The sequence below is a fragment of the Branchiostoma lanceolatum genome, chromosome 10, assembly GCF_035083965.1.
Source record: "Branchiostoma lanceolatum isolate klBraLanc5 chromosome 10, klBraLanc5.hap2, whole genome shotgun sequence".
In the NCBI taxonomy this organism is placed as follows: Eukaryota; Metazoa; Chordata; class Leptocardii; order Amphioxiformes; family Branchiostomatidae; genus Branchiostoma; species Branchiostoma lanceolatum.
In genome coordinates, this window is record NC_089731.1 from 14,259,770 (window position 1) to 14,276,240 (window position 16,471).

General features: G+C 43.6%; 1 protein-coding gene across 2 annotated transcripts in view; it reads right to left on the bottom strand.

Moving 5' to 3' along the window:
• Positions 1-2,711: 2,711 nt before the first annotated feature.
• The window catches only part of LOC136443169 (receptor-transporting protein 4-like), a 50,840-nt gene continuing 37,080 nt past the window's right edge, over positions 2,712-16,471 (bottom strand). The window contains exons 3-4 of one of the 2 annotated variants that reach the window (XM_066440304.1): positions 9,610-9,789; positions 2,712-3,391 (exon numbers count right to left, since the gene is read on the bottom strand). In XM_066440304.1, coding sequence (XP_066296401.1) covers positions 3,236-3,391; positions 9,610-9,789 — 336 coding nt within the window. In that variant the 3' untranslated portion in view covers positions 2,712-3,235. The remainder of the gene's footprint in view (positions 3,392-9,609; positions 9,790-16,471) is intronic. The other variant, XM_066440305.1, reaches the window with a different exon arrangement.

Here is a 16,471-nt window from a genome sequence, read left to right on the forward strand (position 1 = left end):
GACTATTAACGGTATTTTTGTGATCTTTAATAGGTAGAACAACTGTGTCGGTAAATGTTTGGGGAGAGTTGCAACAGTGATTTAAGTTTTCAATGTTACTTACTAATAAATTTGGAAAGAACTGAAGTGTGTACGAAGAAGGGAAAAATTTGAAGTATCTTCTCAAAGAAAACAAAATGTCCGCGCAAAGCATGACATCACAAACGGCCTCGCCCCTTGCGCCATGCTAAAACGCTAGTTTATCCTCGTCCTTGTTACAAGTATTCCTTTGGACAATTTCTCTGAAGTGAAACTATGTACACACCTCAACTTGAGCACAAGTCTCGCCAATAACTTAAGTGAAAAACTTCTGGGGAAAAAATTCCATCCACGTCAATCCTCTGTAGTTGTCACAAAACCTGTCCAATTCTTCCCGCCTTCACAAAATGAAGAAATGTTTCTTTCCGGTACTGGTAACAGGTCTACATCTTATGGTACATTGCAGTAGAAAAATAAATCAGCATCATTTTTTTTTTTAGTTTGGCCTTGATCTGTTTTGGCAACGTTGTGGTAACATACTGTACTGTATGCTGAATAAGATCTCTAATCGGAGTTCTTTTCAAGATCTCGATCCAAAGTTCGCGTCTCCTAACTCTGTGGTGTTGTGGTCCCATTCACTACATCTTTTCTCTTTTAAAAGGAAATGTTGCTGCATAGTAACGGAATGATGATGTTGGCACAAAAATGGCAAGGGGAGGTACAGACGTTGACGAACTCAATTTCTCCTTTCTTTATATGAGTTGGCAACGATCAAAATGGATGGGTGGAACCCCCCACCCCTCCCCCATGTTCAATTTATCAATAATAAGTTCAGCTCTTTAACGATTTTAGATAATTACATGGGAGAAATGGAGATAAGCTTTGATAAGGAAAAAAGGACAGAAATCTCAGTCCTTACTGCGGTTGAAACCTACGAAAAGTGACGCCTTCTGAAATTAATTGTCACTTTTTCCACTTTCACTGTTTGCACATGTTACGTGGTACCTTTCTGGCGCCACAAATAGCACTTTCACCCCAGCTGTCTTAAAATTCAACAGTACACATTTTGTAGAAGTACAACAAACAAACAAACAAACAAACAAATTAAGTAGTTCATGATATCAACCTATGCATACTAAGAACAATACCTCTTGATTGTACGCAAGGCCATGTTGATTTCATTATATCGATAACATCTTCTGGGAAATCCAAAACTGATGCGAGCGTGCGAAAAAGAATCAAAACTTTGACCAAAAAAAGTTGCATTCATTATGGTCAGGAAGGTTGAAAAAAATACTAAACACACAGAGTGTGGTATACAGAACAATATATTCTTAATTTTTGTTCTTTTACATCTTCTTTGACCTTGGAATTGACTTTCACATTCCACGACATTAGTATCCGTTTTTCGATTTTTGTTTTCAGTTAACGGTATATATTTGCTCATTTTGCAGCTGCTTGGAATGATTTATAGTATGGGTTAAAAACGTTTTTCTGCTTCTTTTTTTGCAATGGACGAAAATTGATGCGCACGCCGATGTCATCCACATAATCAAATCAACATGACCTAATTTGTAAATACTGTAAATACTACACACAATATTTTCTTTTACATGTCATTTAAAATGATAAAGCAGACCATGAAAACCTTTACATATTTCCCATTCCCTCCAGCACAAGCTTATACCATTAACATTGCTTTACGAGTGTTAGAACTACGCCCAAAGCCCCGATGCTCAAATCACCCTACGTTACAAAATTTGTGTAAGCTTTAAAACTTAGAAACATAAGCATTCATCAATTGAGAAGCTTGTTTAGTCCCAACAGCCAAATTTTGGCTTTGCCAACCATTTTCCTTCACTTAATTCTTCAAGACATTGTCACTTGTCTCTATTCGTTTGGACTCAACCAGTTACGCGTGCGTGTCATTTTTTGCGCATGCGCTGCATCAATTTCAAGGATTTTATGTCATCACGTATTCGCAAAAATATGCGAGTGGTCAAGTCCAAACAAATAGATATAGACAAACAGACATTCTTCAGGCTTTTTTTTTCTGCAGAAAATTTACCAAAAATCAAGTTCAATAATATACACCATTAGGCTCGCCCCTGAAGCTTCGCCAAAAAATTAAAGTTCAACTGTGAGGCTAAGAAACACGGTGGAGTCGTGGCTACGGCACGAGTGGCATTTTCATGAGGACAGAGGGAGTATTGTGATGATGCCCCTCCCTCAGCTTATAGATATAGATAGATATATACACACACACAGTGCCTTACCGACCAACCAGAATCACACTACGCGGATATATAGGTCATGAGACGACTAGATGGTTGTTTTCGTGAATTCTCAAAGACAAAGCGAATCTTCCTAGTTAAAACTCAAGTCACCCAAATGTCTCAAAAATTCAAGATTTGGCCGTTGATGCTTTGTATGTGAGCTAGAACGATAGCCAATAGCTGAAAAGGTCAAGTGATGTCCAAGAAGGTGACAGCCAATAGGAGACAACCAATGGGATGCTTATCAAGAGCGGGCAACCAATGAGGTGATAGCCAATAGCTGGAAACAAGTAGGATGATAGCTCCTAGCTGACACCCAAATGATGATAGTCATTGGCTGTCACCTCGAGCTGACATCCAATCAACTGCTAGCCAATTGTTGCTCATAGCTGACAACCAATGGGATAGTAGCCAATAGTTGATATCCAATAGGATGATAGCAAGTAAACGAGGTCTACTATAATGAGTTCGGTGATTTGGTGAAATGAATAGAATTCGGGCCAGCCAGCCATACGTGGATATGAAATGGTACAGCTTACGTCGAATTGGCTTGAGATTGGTGAGAAGGGCAGTGAAGAAAGTCAATATGGGATGCGTCCATCTTATATCATTCTAGAATTGCATTTCAGCCTTAACTATCCCCATCTCAAACCTTTGCCACCAGTAAATTTCAGCTGAGTCGAGATAAAAGCCCGTCAAGGGACTACAAGCGAAGAGAGCCCAGCTCAAACATCTAGTATAAGGGACAGCTAGTAAAGCCGGAGTAGTTTTCTAATCTGTAATTCTATTGGTCGGTTTGGCATTGGAATCAACCAATGATATTATAGTCCATCTTAATTAGATTTCATCTACCCTCGTGATTGATCGATCACAGTGTGTATAAAACGTATGGCTACACATGGATAGCCTCTTGTGGCAGACGCCTCCGGGGCGCCGCCGCTCTAGTGTGCATTGGTGCACTCGCCGTCCTTGCAGGCCTGGCACAGTTCGGCGTTGTGCTGGGTGCGAGGCTTACCCGGCCGGCGGTCCTGTCTGAGGGGAGGCTGGTAGAAGCCGTAGTACGTCTGCCCCACGCGGTTGTACACGTTTCCTAGCACCTGGGAAAGGCGGAAAACAATAGGACATCTTATAGATAACTAGAAGATGGAAAATATACAACTGCAAACACACAGTGAGGACTACACATGAATGCGGCTACAGGCCGTTACGTTCAGTGTTATATAACCAGCTGCTGTCGCGCCGCGTGCCTGCGAAGCTGTTGTATTACGCCGAAGGGCGGTTATACCGGCTATAAGGATACAGATACAGTGTCCTTCATTTCTGAAGATGTGTGTACGGTTAACTCGAGGTTGTCCATTACTACTAGCCTGCAAACACACAGACAGAAAGACAGACAGACAGACAGACCAACAACAATGCCTTCCCGTAAATTAGTAGTCTCCTCCAAGACCTGGACTGTCATGTCTATATACTATTACTAACGTTATTCTCCAAGCAGATCTAACGGTTGCAAAGACCGTATCCAACTGGCAAAATGAGTTTCTATTGCAACCCGGGTACCCATTGTACAAGTTATTGACACAGGCAAACAGTTAGTCTGGTATTCAGATGCCAAATTCTTTAGATTTTAGTTACACTTTCTACCATTATCGCCAGGTGACGCTGCGGCAACCATGCTTGAGTGGGCGTGTCGCAGCGATGATCTTATAAGCATTTAGATAAATATTAAAGGTAGAGTCGGTTACGACGAGTATTTCTTGTCTTCATTATAGCCTTGATATTTCCACTCTTGAAAAAGACGGTTTAAGTCGAAACTGGTCGAATACGAGTATCAGCGTTGTCGTATTTTTTCCCAACGGTACGAGTGATGATTTTAGTATTTATTTGATCTGAATGACTTCTTCGAAACGTGACTTTTCCATAGGTATGTTACAAGACGACATCCAGCTCTAAAGGAATCCATGCGTGCTAAAGCGTTTTCGGAGTAGTACTGCTACCAACACAGTCCCTGTGCCGAGCACAGCCCCTAGCTTTTGTACGTTTGGTCCTTCGTAGAAACGGGTCAAAGGAACACCTTGTCAAGTACATAGAAAAGCTCATAACCGTTGTTAAATTGACATGACACGTTGGGGTTGGTCATGTTTATCTTGAAAAAGAAACACCGCGTCTTATATTCCTTGATCTTCTTCTAAAGAGCAGACAATGGTTGTCGTCTGTCCAACTTGTTTCACGTAAGGAAGAATGGCTTCACACTAAGAAATTTGATACAATAACTCCAATAAAAAAACCATTTCAAGTTACAGTTTGTAGTAAAGCGAAGGCGCCCTTGCTAAAGAAAAAAGTATACGAACTACAGAGGAAGATTTTCCTTCTGGTTTCTTTTTTCCTTCATTCTTTCTATAACTCAGGGCACGATAGTCAAATTCCACGTATTCACGAGTTGATGTATATGTCACTTGTACGATAGGACCAGGCGTAAACATAATATGCCAGTCTACTGGATTGTTATATTGTATACATCATATCAGGTCATTTTCCATCCCAGAAAACACCGGGTATTTGACATGAACGGAAACCAGCGGGTCCCGTCGGAATACCATAAAAGGGCTACGACTCGGACTCTTTCTGTTTCAGCTTGCCTCATTGGTCCAACGTTCCAGGTCGTTTCTTTCTTTCCTTCCTTAGATTAAAACATTGACGTCTAACGCTATGACGTTGAGCAATTTTTAGTGTATAACACGAGACGGGATCTCCCCAGGGGCCGTAGCTCCCGTGGACGGTAATTTCCGCTTCCGCTCGGGACCGCACCCGTCAGAATTATCAGACGACTTTTTGCGTCAGTCGGTTGATTCAGTTTCCATGGTTCTTTCCTAATAAGGACAGATCAAGAGCTGTTGTCGTCCTGGAAAGGTCCGGCTTTATACAGTCGATAATTGTCATCACCTAAGAAATGGTATCAAGATCCCATTGCTGCATCGCCGTGAAGAAATCCTTGGAGATGCCCCGTCTATGACGTCAGACCCAAGGCACTCACGCACTTCCGCACGCCAGAGATGGTCGTGTGACGCACTTGTGACGTCAAGAGCTCCCCCGACAGATGATTTTGCCCAACACAGCTTCAATTGTCGGGGATTCTTCAATGTGTTTTTTAGCCCCTGGTCGAAAAGTACGCATCCTGTCAAGTCATCAGACTTCCCCATAAGGAGAGGCAAAGACGCTCCGGTCTTGATCCGGAGATTGACCCGCCAAGAAAACAAGGGCAACAAGATTACGAAACGTGATCACGTCATTGCAGGGGCTTGGAAGTTTGGAAAAACGATGTTAATCTTTTTCCGGTGGTAAAGGTTCATCACAGATGGCAATGTTCTGCATGAGAACCTTCCTATCCATGACAGTAGATAGTAATTTGTTACGCGTGTCCTTAGATCGGGTCAAGTCAGAAGTTCTAGCAGTAGACACGTGGGTTTACTACCTCAGTACCCAGGGCTGTCTTTCCACCTACACGTCCAATACACCTACTGTTGGTTTTGAACTTAGTTGACTTGGTACTGCAAAGGTGTGCATGTTCTAAAAACCAAATATTACAATGACTGAATGGATGGTTTGCTTAAAGGAGGACTGTACTGTCATAGATTAAAGCAAACGCTAGAGACCCGAGAACAGTCGCAAAGAAATGAAATAAAAAAGGTTTTAATAAGACAGGAATAAAGTGAAACAAACCCCCCCCCCCAAAAAAAAAACTCTCGAAAAAAAAGAATAGAAAAAAGATGACAAAGCATGGAGAATTCATTAAAAAAAGGAAAAGGAGAAGTGCAGCTAAAAAAAGTGAAATTGGTAACAATTGTTCGTGATTTAAGAGGCTACAACTGAGAAAGAAAAAGAAACGGTTGTGATGTCATGAAGAATAGGTCTTCTAGCTTGCGTCAATCATTTTCTGAACTCGGAATCTCTAACTAGAGACCACGCCGCATTCTGTAGTCTCTTTGCAATACTTTCAACACAAAGTGATGTCTACATTTGTATAAGACATGAACCGTCGTTCAGGGGATTGCCAATATTGTGTACTGATAATCTGGTGTTGATTCCCGGTTGAGAAGGTCTTGAAGAGTGGGAGGAATTCCGAGAATAAATTGCATGAACGCGTTCAGTTCAAGGCCATCGGATCCACCAGCCAGAATCGCACATCTTTGTCCCTGCAGATAACACGCCTGACGCTAGATGGCGCTTCCAGAGATAAGCTGGCGATGTGAAATACGGGCTGCGCACAGGGTCATGGTTGACTACGATGTTATCGCTCGTTCTTATCAACAAAGACGTAAGAGAAATTAACATAACAAGGGGAAAGACAGAATTTTGCTTTTTTTCCTTGCCATTTCGTTTATCATTGACCAACCCTTTGACAAACAGGAGGAAAAGTGACATGCTAAGTTAGCAAACGTCCAATCCTCCAGGGCAGTATTGTAAAAACTGTAGTATACCACCACGCCAGGCTCGGGTAATTGTTAACATTGTCACAGACATGACTGTGAATGTGGCACTTGGGTTGGGTCGACGTTGAATGTTGTAACATCGTCGCTAGCGCATGCATCAAAACGATTGAGGTGTCCATACTGTAGAAAATTTGACCCCTGTCAACTATAAGGACCTACCCGTAACGTTAACGCTTTCCGCAAACACAATTAAGTCAACAGTCAGTTGCAAATGAATTCTAATCAAGAAATCAAACGTAGACACTAACGGGATGTCTACCCAAGACGATATACCTAAAGCCCCCCTCTCACTGGACCAGCGGCACACTGGCGGTGTCGCTGCGGCCGATCGAATTGACATAGCACTCAACGAATTTCATCGACAAAAAACGACTCTTTTTAAGCTTTTGTTGTCTTTTTGGTCATGCTTGTACGTTTTGAATGATATTCCCATTATAAAGTCAAAGGTAACACAAATCCAGTTAAGGACGCAGCGACGCCGCCAGCGTGCCGCGGGTCCAGTGAGAAGGGGGTTTAATGCTCAAATCCCGCTTCGACGCGATATGTACTGGACATAGGGCCAATTTACACACAGCTTGTCTAGATATCTGGACTGCAGATATCTGCCAGGCGACAGCTTTTTTCTGTGTCTAAACAGGAATTTTATGGTCTTAATGAGGTTTTTTATAGATGTCGGGAAAATTTCAGCCGACCACTCTGAAGCATTCGCCCGACAACTCAGCGGGAGTCCCCGACCGCTCCAGCCGGACGTCTAAACAGAATGTGTCGCGTAGTAGACATCTGGAGGTCGGGGTTCACGCTAGTTTGCATATTTGGCGGGCGATAAAGCGGGAAAACTTCTTAGCATCAAGGACCATTTGTTCCCAAACGGACGACGGACTTCTTTCGTGATGCCTGATCATTCGGTGGATTGGCCCTCCCCCCTCCACCACGACAAGGGCGGCGAGTAGGAACGCAGCGTTGATTCTGACCGGTCGCTGTCGTCTTCCCCGGTACCTCAAACGCCTCTTACGCTCAACCCTTGCTTGCTGCCTCATGTTTAGCCACACGCGAGTTAGATAAAGAAAGAATACCATATTCATCATGACGAAAAACACAGGCGGTTCTCCCGCCATTTTGAAACGCGCGCAAAAGGTTAAATAGGGTCACGAGTGCAATCAGCGCGCTGCGTGAGTCCTGCGGTACTTCCTGTCGTGTGTATAAATGCGTCCAGATATCTAAGGCTCAGATGTCGGCGGATTTTTAGATATCTGAAAAAACTCTGTATAAATTGGGCCATATTCACGGGGACCCTGTCATCGTTGTGAGGATGGATATGACCTGAACACGTATATTCAGGAACGCAGTTCTCAAACCTTTCCAGTAGCACAGCCATACGCCTTTGACACTTTCACTGTCCTATATGAAATGAAACGCGGTACAAATGGTCTACTACAGGTCACCGACGTCGTCCTCTTGAAATATTAACTTTATCGTCTTACCTTGTAGCAAACTTAACTTTGACACAGTTTGATATAGTGCCTCCCTTCTCGGTTCAGTGTTGGATTAAGACCCCTGATGTAAGCGCGCGATTACCGACCGTCACTCAACAGGGACGGGGGGCGATATAGGCTTCTAGAAACCGCTGACTCAGTTCTGGAGTCACATGTGCTTCAGGTCGCTTCCCAAAAGTAAGCCGTTTATCATAGTAAGCTGATTAAACTGACGAAATATTTCTTTGTTGAATGGTAGCGCTAGCTTTGCTTGACACAACGTTATCCACTGATACGGGCGTAATCTCCAAGCAGATGTAGACGGGAGAACACACGCATGGAGAGAGGTATGAAAATGTTTGAACTGAAAAATCTAAAAACACAGCTGGTCACATCCGTATATTCGTAAACTGAGGGCACTCTTGTGAATATGTCGAACAAAATTGTCGGTGGTTGGTTCTGTCACAGTCTGCTTGAAAATCGTACTAGCTGGCGACATCAAAATCGTACGACGACCTACGACGAATTAAACCGTAAAGCCCTCCTCTCACTGAACCCGCGGCACGCCGGCGGCGTCGCTGCGTCCTAAACTGGATTTGTGTTACCCTTGACTTTATAATGGAAGTGTAATTAAAAACGTACAAGTATGACCAAAAAGACAACGAAAGCTTAAAAAGAGTCGTTTTTTGTAGATGAAATTCGTTGAGTGTTTTGTCAATTCAATCGGCCGCAGCGACGCCGCCAGCGTGCCGCGGGTCCAGTGAGGGGGGGGGGGGGCTTAACCGGTACATCAATTTGTAGTCCAACATGTCCCCGTGGCGCAAGCGGTAACGCAACCCCGCTGCTTCGCCATCTGGATCAAATTCCGTGGATCCTAGGGCCCGAGTTTGATCCTAGGGGTCGACTCCAGCTCGGACATATTGTAAGGGATTGCATTCGTCATTTCAGATGCTGACGTAAAGCCGGCGGCCCCGTGTATGAGGGAGTCAGGCATAAGCCTCAAGCGTCAAACCTCTGCACGTAAAAGAACCCAACACACTTATCGAGAAGAGTAGGGGTGACCCGGTGTGCTTGGCCCAAAACGCGAGTCGTAGCAAAGCCGCATTGCACTACTACTAGCTACTTGAAAAAGCATTGTGCTTCACCTCAAATGAGGATGCCTTGAAACGAAACGAAGTTCGCAGAATGTTTTGTTATTTCCTGCAATCTTGTTTGAATTTTATGTTAACAACTTTGTTTGGGGTTTCCCCCCAGGGCTCATTGAAAATCGCCAGCTGGCGACATGATTCCCCTGGTGAAATGAAAATAAACAAACAAGAAAACAAGGGGAGAAGTTCCAAGCTGACGTCTTACCTTGACGACCTCCTCCGGGTACCACATGGCCATCTCGAAGCGGCCGTTCTTACACCTCTTGCACTGCTGCCCGTACAACTTGAAGTGCAGATAGCCCTCGGGAACCGGCACGCCCTGCGGGTTCAGGTAGTACCAGAAGATCACCCGGCCCTTCATGGACGTCCAGCCGTTACCGCATTGCTGTGGAGGGACAGAAACATGTGGAGGATGTTCATTCAAACTGATATTTTGTATTTTTGTATGGCAATCAGTCGTAAATCGAGTATGATGACCGTGTCAGTCCCTGCACCTAAGTGAGGAGGGTCGACACGGTATCATTCACATGGATTTGTTTAAGGTGGATGACAGGTTGCGAATCTGAGACCCACACACTTTGGGCATCCGTCTTCTCCAGCGAGGGAGACGTGCTGGTTCTGGTTAGGATGCTTGCAGCGAGCTGCCGGATGACTTGGTTACGCTCAAGGTCCCCTGCTCTCGTCCGCCAGTTGAAGACAACTGTCGTTGGAAACTTTGGGAAATACGTGTTAAGTGCCTTTCCCAAGGGCACAATGTCGGAGCGCAAGTCCGGACATGTCCCCGGGCACACCCGGGATCGAACCTGGGTCTCATTGTTTGACTAATATCACACACACAGTAAAGCGCTTACAACCAGAACTCTAGCCCGATTGAATCGCTCTTTAGCGGCCGGCCCAACATCTGGCGTCCGCCCCAAAAAGGGTCATTACAGCCCAGGACAGCGGAGTTTGCGTTACACAGACTACCAGTACTCTGAACCATCTCAAGTTGAAATGACCCGAGGCCTATGTCACGTGATCCGAAAGGAAGTGTGACGTCGGCAACGGGTCAAAGGTGCCCGGAAGTCGGTGTCGGCCCCCGTCTCGGTTGAGTGGTGGTAGATATGCAAATAAGGCTGACCAGCTAGCCATCAGCTGGCTAGAAGTTCCACGTTCAATTATTGCGAGATAGCGTTAGAATAGGCCAGAACGGGTAGGGCTTTGGCCTGTGCACATCTGGAAGAACTCCTACTTTTTTCGATAAGCGTGGTGGATTATTTGACGTGCTTAAGTAGTTTACTATTCACACTGCGCAATCATCGGATCATCCTGTATATAAGTTATGGGACAGTGCCGAAGTCGCGCGGAGAGAGCCGAGTCCCCGCAGATGGGCAGTTCTTGTCTATCAGGGTGGGTGGGTTCTATCCTTTGGGTGGGAAACTTCAGAGCTATTTTTTTAATCCCGTTCTAATCACCCCTCCTATACCCATACTGATGGGTCGGCCCCAACCGCGCTCTCTGGTGTTGCGGATGTCTCCGAATGAAAAGGCCACAGTGATAAGGCGCGTATGCCTTATATAGGGTTAGTTAATTAGGTTATTTCGGATGACCAATGACAGCGCAGTGTGAATACTGGTTGTTCTCAAACACGGGACCTCCTATCCGAAGAAAATCCAAGCGGAAGCTATTTTAATTAGAGTCAAAAGCCAGCAAAGTGGTGCCAAGTGCCTACCCAAATTGTGGCGTCGCGTGGCGTAACGGCACCGTGTTTGGCCCAGAGGTCCCGGGTTCAAACCCGGTCGTGTCACGGATAGTGTGTCCTTGGGAAAGGCACTTAACACGAATTTCCTCACTTCACTCAGAGTACCTAGCCTAGGTTAGGGACGTCCCTCGGATAGGACGTTAAATGGAGGTCCCGTGTTTTGGGGAGAGCCACACCCCAAGCACGTTAAATAACCCACCACACCTTTCGAAAAGGAGTAGGGGCATGCCCCGGTGTGCGATGGTCCAAACCTTACAGCCTTCTTGGACAAACGTGGTCACGTAGAAGACAAAAATGAGGATGTTTAGTTTAGTTTCATTGCCTTTCACCAAGACCGGCAAAGTACTGTGGATAGGTGCTGACACATACTGACACTGGTCTAGTCCCATCTACCATAACCCCCACACAAGGACTTAGACATTAGATACAAAATATTTTGATTTGTGTCCAAAATAAACAAATGATTCTACATGTATATAAACAAAAAGGTCATATGGACAGCCTGTATTCTCAGATTGTAATCCAGATGTAGAAGAGATGGAATCAAAATATTATTCATGACATTTGACATTTCTTGACGGCATAAAACGTCACTGTAACCCCTTTAATCCGGATCAAGGAATGTCAACAGTCATATCACACGTCACGGAGAAACGCGGAAACGTCACGAATTAGCCATCACCATACAAACCATGTAAACAAACAATAAACTTTCAGAAGATGTTATGGATATGATAGGTCTTCCTAAGGGCTTCGTAAAGACCAATTCCTTCAGATAGGTCTGTGCAAACGTGTTTGTTTACAAGGTTGTTAGGGTGTCGTAGGCCATCTTAAGACACCGGGTAACTGGAATATATGGCAACAAACAGAAATATCATGAATATCTTACATAGTAACTGAGTCTCTTGTCAGTTTCACAATTATAGACGGTAAACATCCTCCAAAATGCTTCATTACAAAACGCCGAAATTTTTATAGCAGGAGGTTTCCAGAAAGTTAGAAATAAGACTCGACGAGCGCTGCTCATCTTGACTTGACGTCATCACCATAGCAACCTTGTAAACAAACATAAAATGATAGGAAGATGCCATTAACATGATAGGTCTTCTTAAGTCTTCGTTAAGACCAAACCCTTTAGCAAGGGATGTGCAAAACGTGTTTGTTGACAAGGTAGTTAGAGCGTGGTCGTACGGAATCATACAATTCACCCCGGGTAACTGGTATAGATGACAACAAACAGAAGTATCAGAGGATACATATCTTGAATATCTTATATAATAACTGTACAGCTTTTCATTTTCAAAACTAGAAGGGGGAACATACTCGAAATGTTTCAGAATTAAACGCAGAAATCTTTGTGACGGGGTTTTCGTTAAAGCAGAAAGTTAGAATTAAGTTACGACGATCTTGACTCCAGTCTGAAAACTACATGAGCCGTCAACGTAGTTTCCAAAGTTACTGTGATTCCAACTGGATGTCTTTGCCCTGCTGTATTGGTTATTACCCCGACCTGGTCGTAAAGCCCCCCTCTCACTGGACCTGTGGCACAGTGGCGGCGTCGCTGCGGCCGATCGAATTGACAAAGCTCTCAACGAATTTCATCGACGAAAAACGAATCTCTTTAAGCTTTATGTGTTTTGTTGTCTTTTGGGTCATACTTGAACGTTTTGAATGATATTCCCATTATAAAGTCAAGGGTAACACAAATCCAGTTTAGGACGCAGTGACGCCGCCAGCGTGTCGCAAGTCTAGTGGGAGGGGGCGTAACTCTCAACTTTTAAACAATGCACTGGGGTGTATAAATCGTTTACAAGTTTGAAACGGCTGAAAAAGATTGGTAAAGGTTTAAAATCAGAAGCCAATGTTAAATACTCATTTTTATCAAAGTCGAGTGGAGGCATAGGTGTTAGATGCCTTTCCCAATGGCACAATAAGTCAACAACCCTAACCACGAGACTACCTTAACAATTCTCTGTCGAAATAGTTAGAACCTTCCTGGAAGGTAGTCTATGAAAATAGTTAGAACCTTCCCGGAAGGTAGTCTATGGAAATAGTTAGAACCTTCCTGGAAGGTAGTCTATGGAAATAGTTAGAACCTTCCTGGAAGGTAGTCTATGGAAATAGTTAGTACCTTCCTAGAAGGTAGTCAATGGAAATAGCTAGAACCTTCCTAGAAGGTAGTCTATGGAAATAGTTAGAACCTTCCTGGAAGGTAGTCTATGGGAATAGTGGAGTACCTTCCTAGAAAGTACCCCACTTCGACTAGTGGACGGGGTAGGGGAAGAGTCGCGCTAGGAGTCAATGCTTTTGTAACGCAAAGCCACTTTTTCCATACAACCTACGATTTTTTGTTCCCGATATTTTCAACAGGACTACGACATAACCAACGACTATCGTAGGTATGAGCAAAATGAACGTGAACGTATGAAATGTAAAAAGAGAACTGTAAAGATTCGATTCCAGCCAAAAATGTTCCGGCGTTATTTCAAACCTAAGCGTGCAATTGGCTAGTGGTGTTTGAAAAGTTAGAACTAGAACCACGGACATAAAAGGCGGTTAAGATCCCACCCATAATACAGAGATACAAATCACGTCTGTATCTTACGTTTTCCACAACAAGAATAGCCCTCACGTTTTGTCGATGGAAGCCTTTGATCTTTAACATACTGTAATTTGGGACGTCTCCACCATAAACACAACGCCGCATGTTTCCGTATCTGTATCCTTACTGCCGGTATAACTGCCCTTCGACGTAACACACCAGCTTCTGTATAGCCGGTATAACCGCCCTTCCACGTAACACACCAGCTTCTGTATCTGTATAGCCGTTATAAGCGCCCTTCGACGTAACACACCAGCTTCTGTATCTGTATCTGTATAGCCGGTATAACCGCCATTCGGCGTAACACACCAGCTTCTGTATCTCTATCTGTATAGCCGGTAAAACCGCCCTTCGACGTAACACACCAGCTTCTGTATCTGTGTAGCCGGTATACCCGCCCTTTGACGTATCACACCAGCTTCTGTATCTCTATCTGTATAGCCGTTATAACCGCCCTTTGACGTATCACACCAGCTTCCGTATCTGTATAGCCGTTATAACCGTCCTTCGACGTAACACACCAGCTTCTGTATCTGTATAGCCGTTATAAGCGTCTTTGACGCAACACACCAGCTTCTGTATCTGTATAGCCGGTATAACCGCGCTTCGACGTAACACACCAGCTTCTGTATCTGTATAGCCGGTATGTAACCGCCCTTCGACGTAACACATCGGCTTTGTAGGCACGCGGTTATATCACACTGAACGACCTGTCAAATCTAACCTTTGCACATAGTTTGAAGTGTTGTTTTAAGTTATCTATTGACGATGCCCCTACTTGGTGGTGGCAACGAGTTCCACTCTACGATAGTTCCACTCTACGAAAAATACCAATATTGAATACATCAATCCTAGGTAGATAAGTCTGGTACTTGAAGGCCTAACTATATAAGCAGTTTCCAGGAAATTCAATCCGTCTCCTTTCTTAAAGCCAGGCCGATGACACAAAAAAATCATGATGATCTTCTTTTGCGTGCAATCGTTCTTTTATAAAACCAATTTTCTTTGCTTGCACCTGGTTGAAGAATGACAGATTGAGCACGCTACTGCTAGGCTGAAAACAACGAGTACAAAGAGCGTACGACTAATGTTTTTGCTATCCTTATTCAGTTCATTTTATGAAAAAAATATGCCATTACGAAAAAATCAGAGCCAATTTGATTTAGCATAGATCCCGTGATGATGAACGCAGTGGGAATTCGATATGTAACTTGTCACATAAAAACGCATTGTGAAGTAATTGTAAAGGAAGAACTGTCTCCTGTGGTCTTTGTGTATATAAATACACCGTACGGGAGGCCAGGCCAATCAGCGACCAGCAGCCAGATTTGAGCTCGCCATGAATAAACAAAGGTTCAAACAAACAAACATTTCTATCAACATCACACGGACGTTAATTTTGTCAAGAGAGTCCTATTTTGTCGGTACTTCAAAAAGCAGAAATACAACTGTAAAAAGAGATCCCGTCGTAGTGAGGTCTTCATCTTTGCAACGTATCTCCCGACTATGTACCACATTCTACGAAACCAAGCTAAGAATTCTAAAATAAGGATGTAATTGGCCCTTATGAAAAGTAAATTGTTACCGTTACGGTAAAAAGAGACCTCGTCGTAGTAAGGTGTCCATTTTTGCAACATTTTTCCCGACTTCGTACCTCATTTTATACAGACCCAAGCTAAGAATTCTAAAATAAAGATGTAATACACCCTTATGGGAAGTAAATTGTTACCGAAAAGACAACTCGTTGTAGTAAGGGGTCCAATTTTGCAACGTATCTCCCGACTTCGTACCTCATTTTATACAGACCCAAGCAAAGAATTATAAAATAAAGATGTAATAGGCCTTAATGAAAAGTAAATTGTTACCGTTACGGTAAAAAGAGACCTTGCCGTAGTAAGGTGTCCAATTTTGCAATGTATCTCCCGACTTCGTACCTCATTTTATACAGACCCAAGCTTCAAATTCTAAAAGGAAGATGTAATAGGCTTTGGTGTAAGTAAATTTAGGGCAATGACTATATGTTAAAAATACTGAGACTGAGAGAGAAGACATTGGTACGTATATGCGATTGCGAGACACGAATGGCAACTGCAAATATGATACCCTTGTTACGGTCAATAATGACATTTTCATAAATTTTCTGAAGGCGGTACCCATCTTTCGAATTGGTGATAGATTGATATCAGTAAGTTTGACTCCATTTGGAAGACGAAACGCGAAACATGGCGCTCCTGACAAGACGTTGTGTCTAAACGACTTTCCTCACTCGACCCAGGTGCAAACATGAGTACCTGACTTTGGCTGGGGAGGTAAAAGGCGGTTGAAGGAGAGGGATGCCGGATGTGCCCCTCCTTTTGATATCATGCCGTAGACACAGTGGATAACAGCCCACTGTCCTAAATAGCTACGGCCTCAAAAAGTCTATGGGACTACCTTTACCCTTTTAAGGGAATTTTCACCACGTGCTAGTGAAGCGAGTTTGCAGTCTTTGATATAACCTTTGAATGGTTAATGCCCAGCAAGAAAAACTAGTGAAGAAACTACCGTTAATTCATTCTGCTACATATACACAAGACTCGCCTTATCGACAGAAAAACAACTTTACTTGTACGTTGCCAGGATGTACTTCTGAAGTTATTTTTAGGCTTTCAATACCTATTTGGCAGTTGGTAAGATGTCGGTCTAGTTCATCTCAATAATTGGGCACTTCAAAGATTCTAAGGA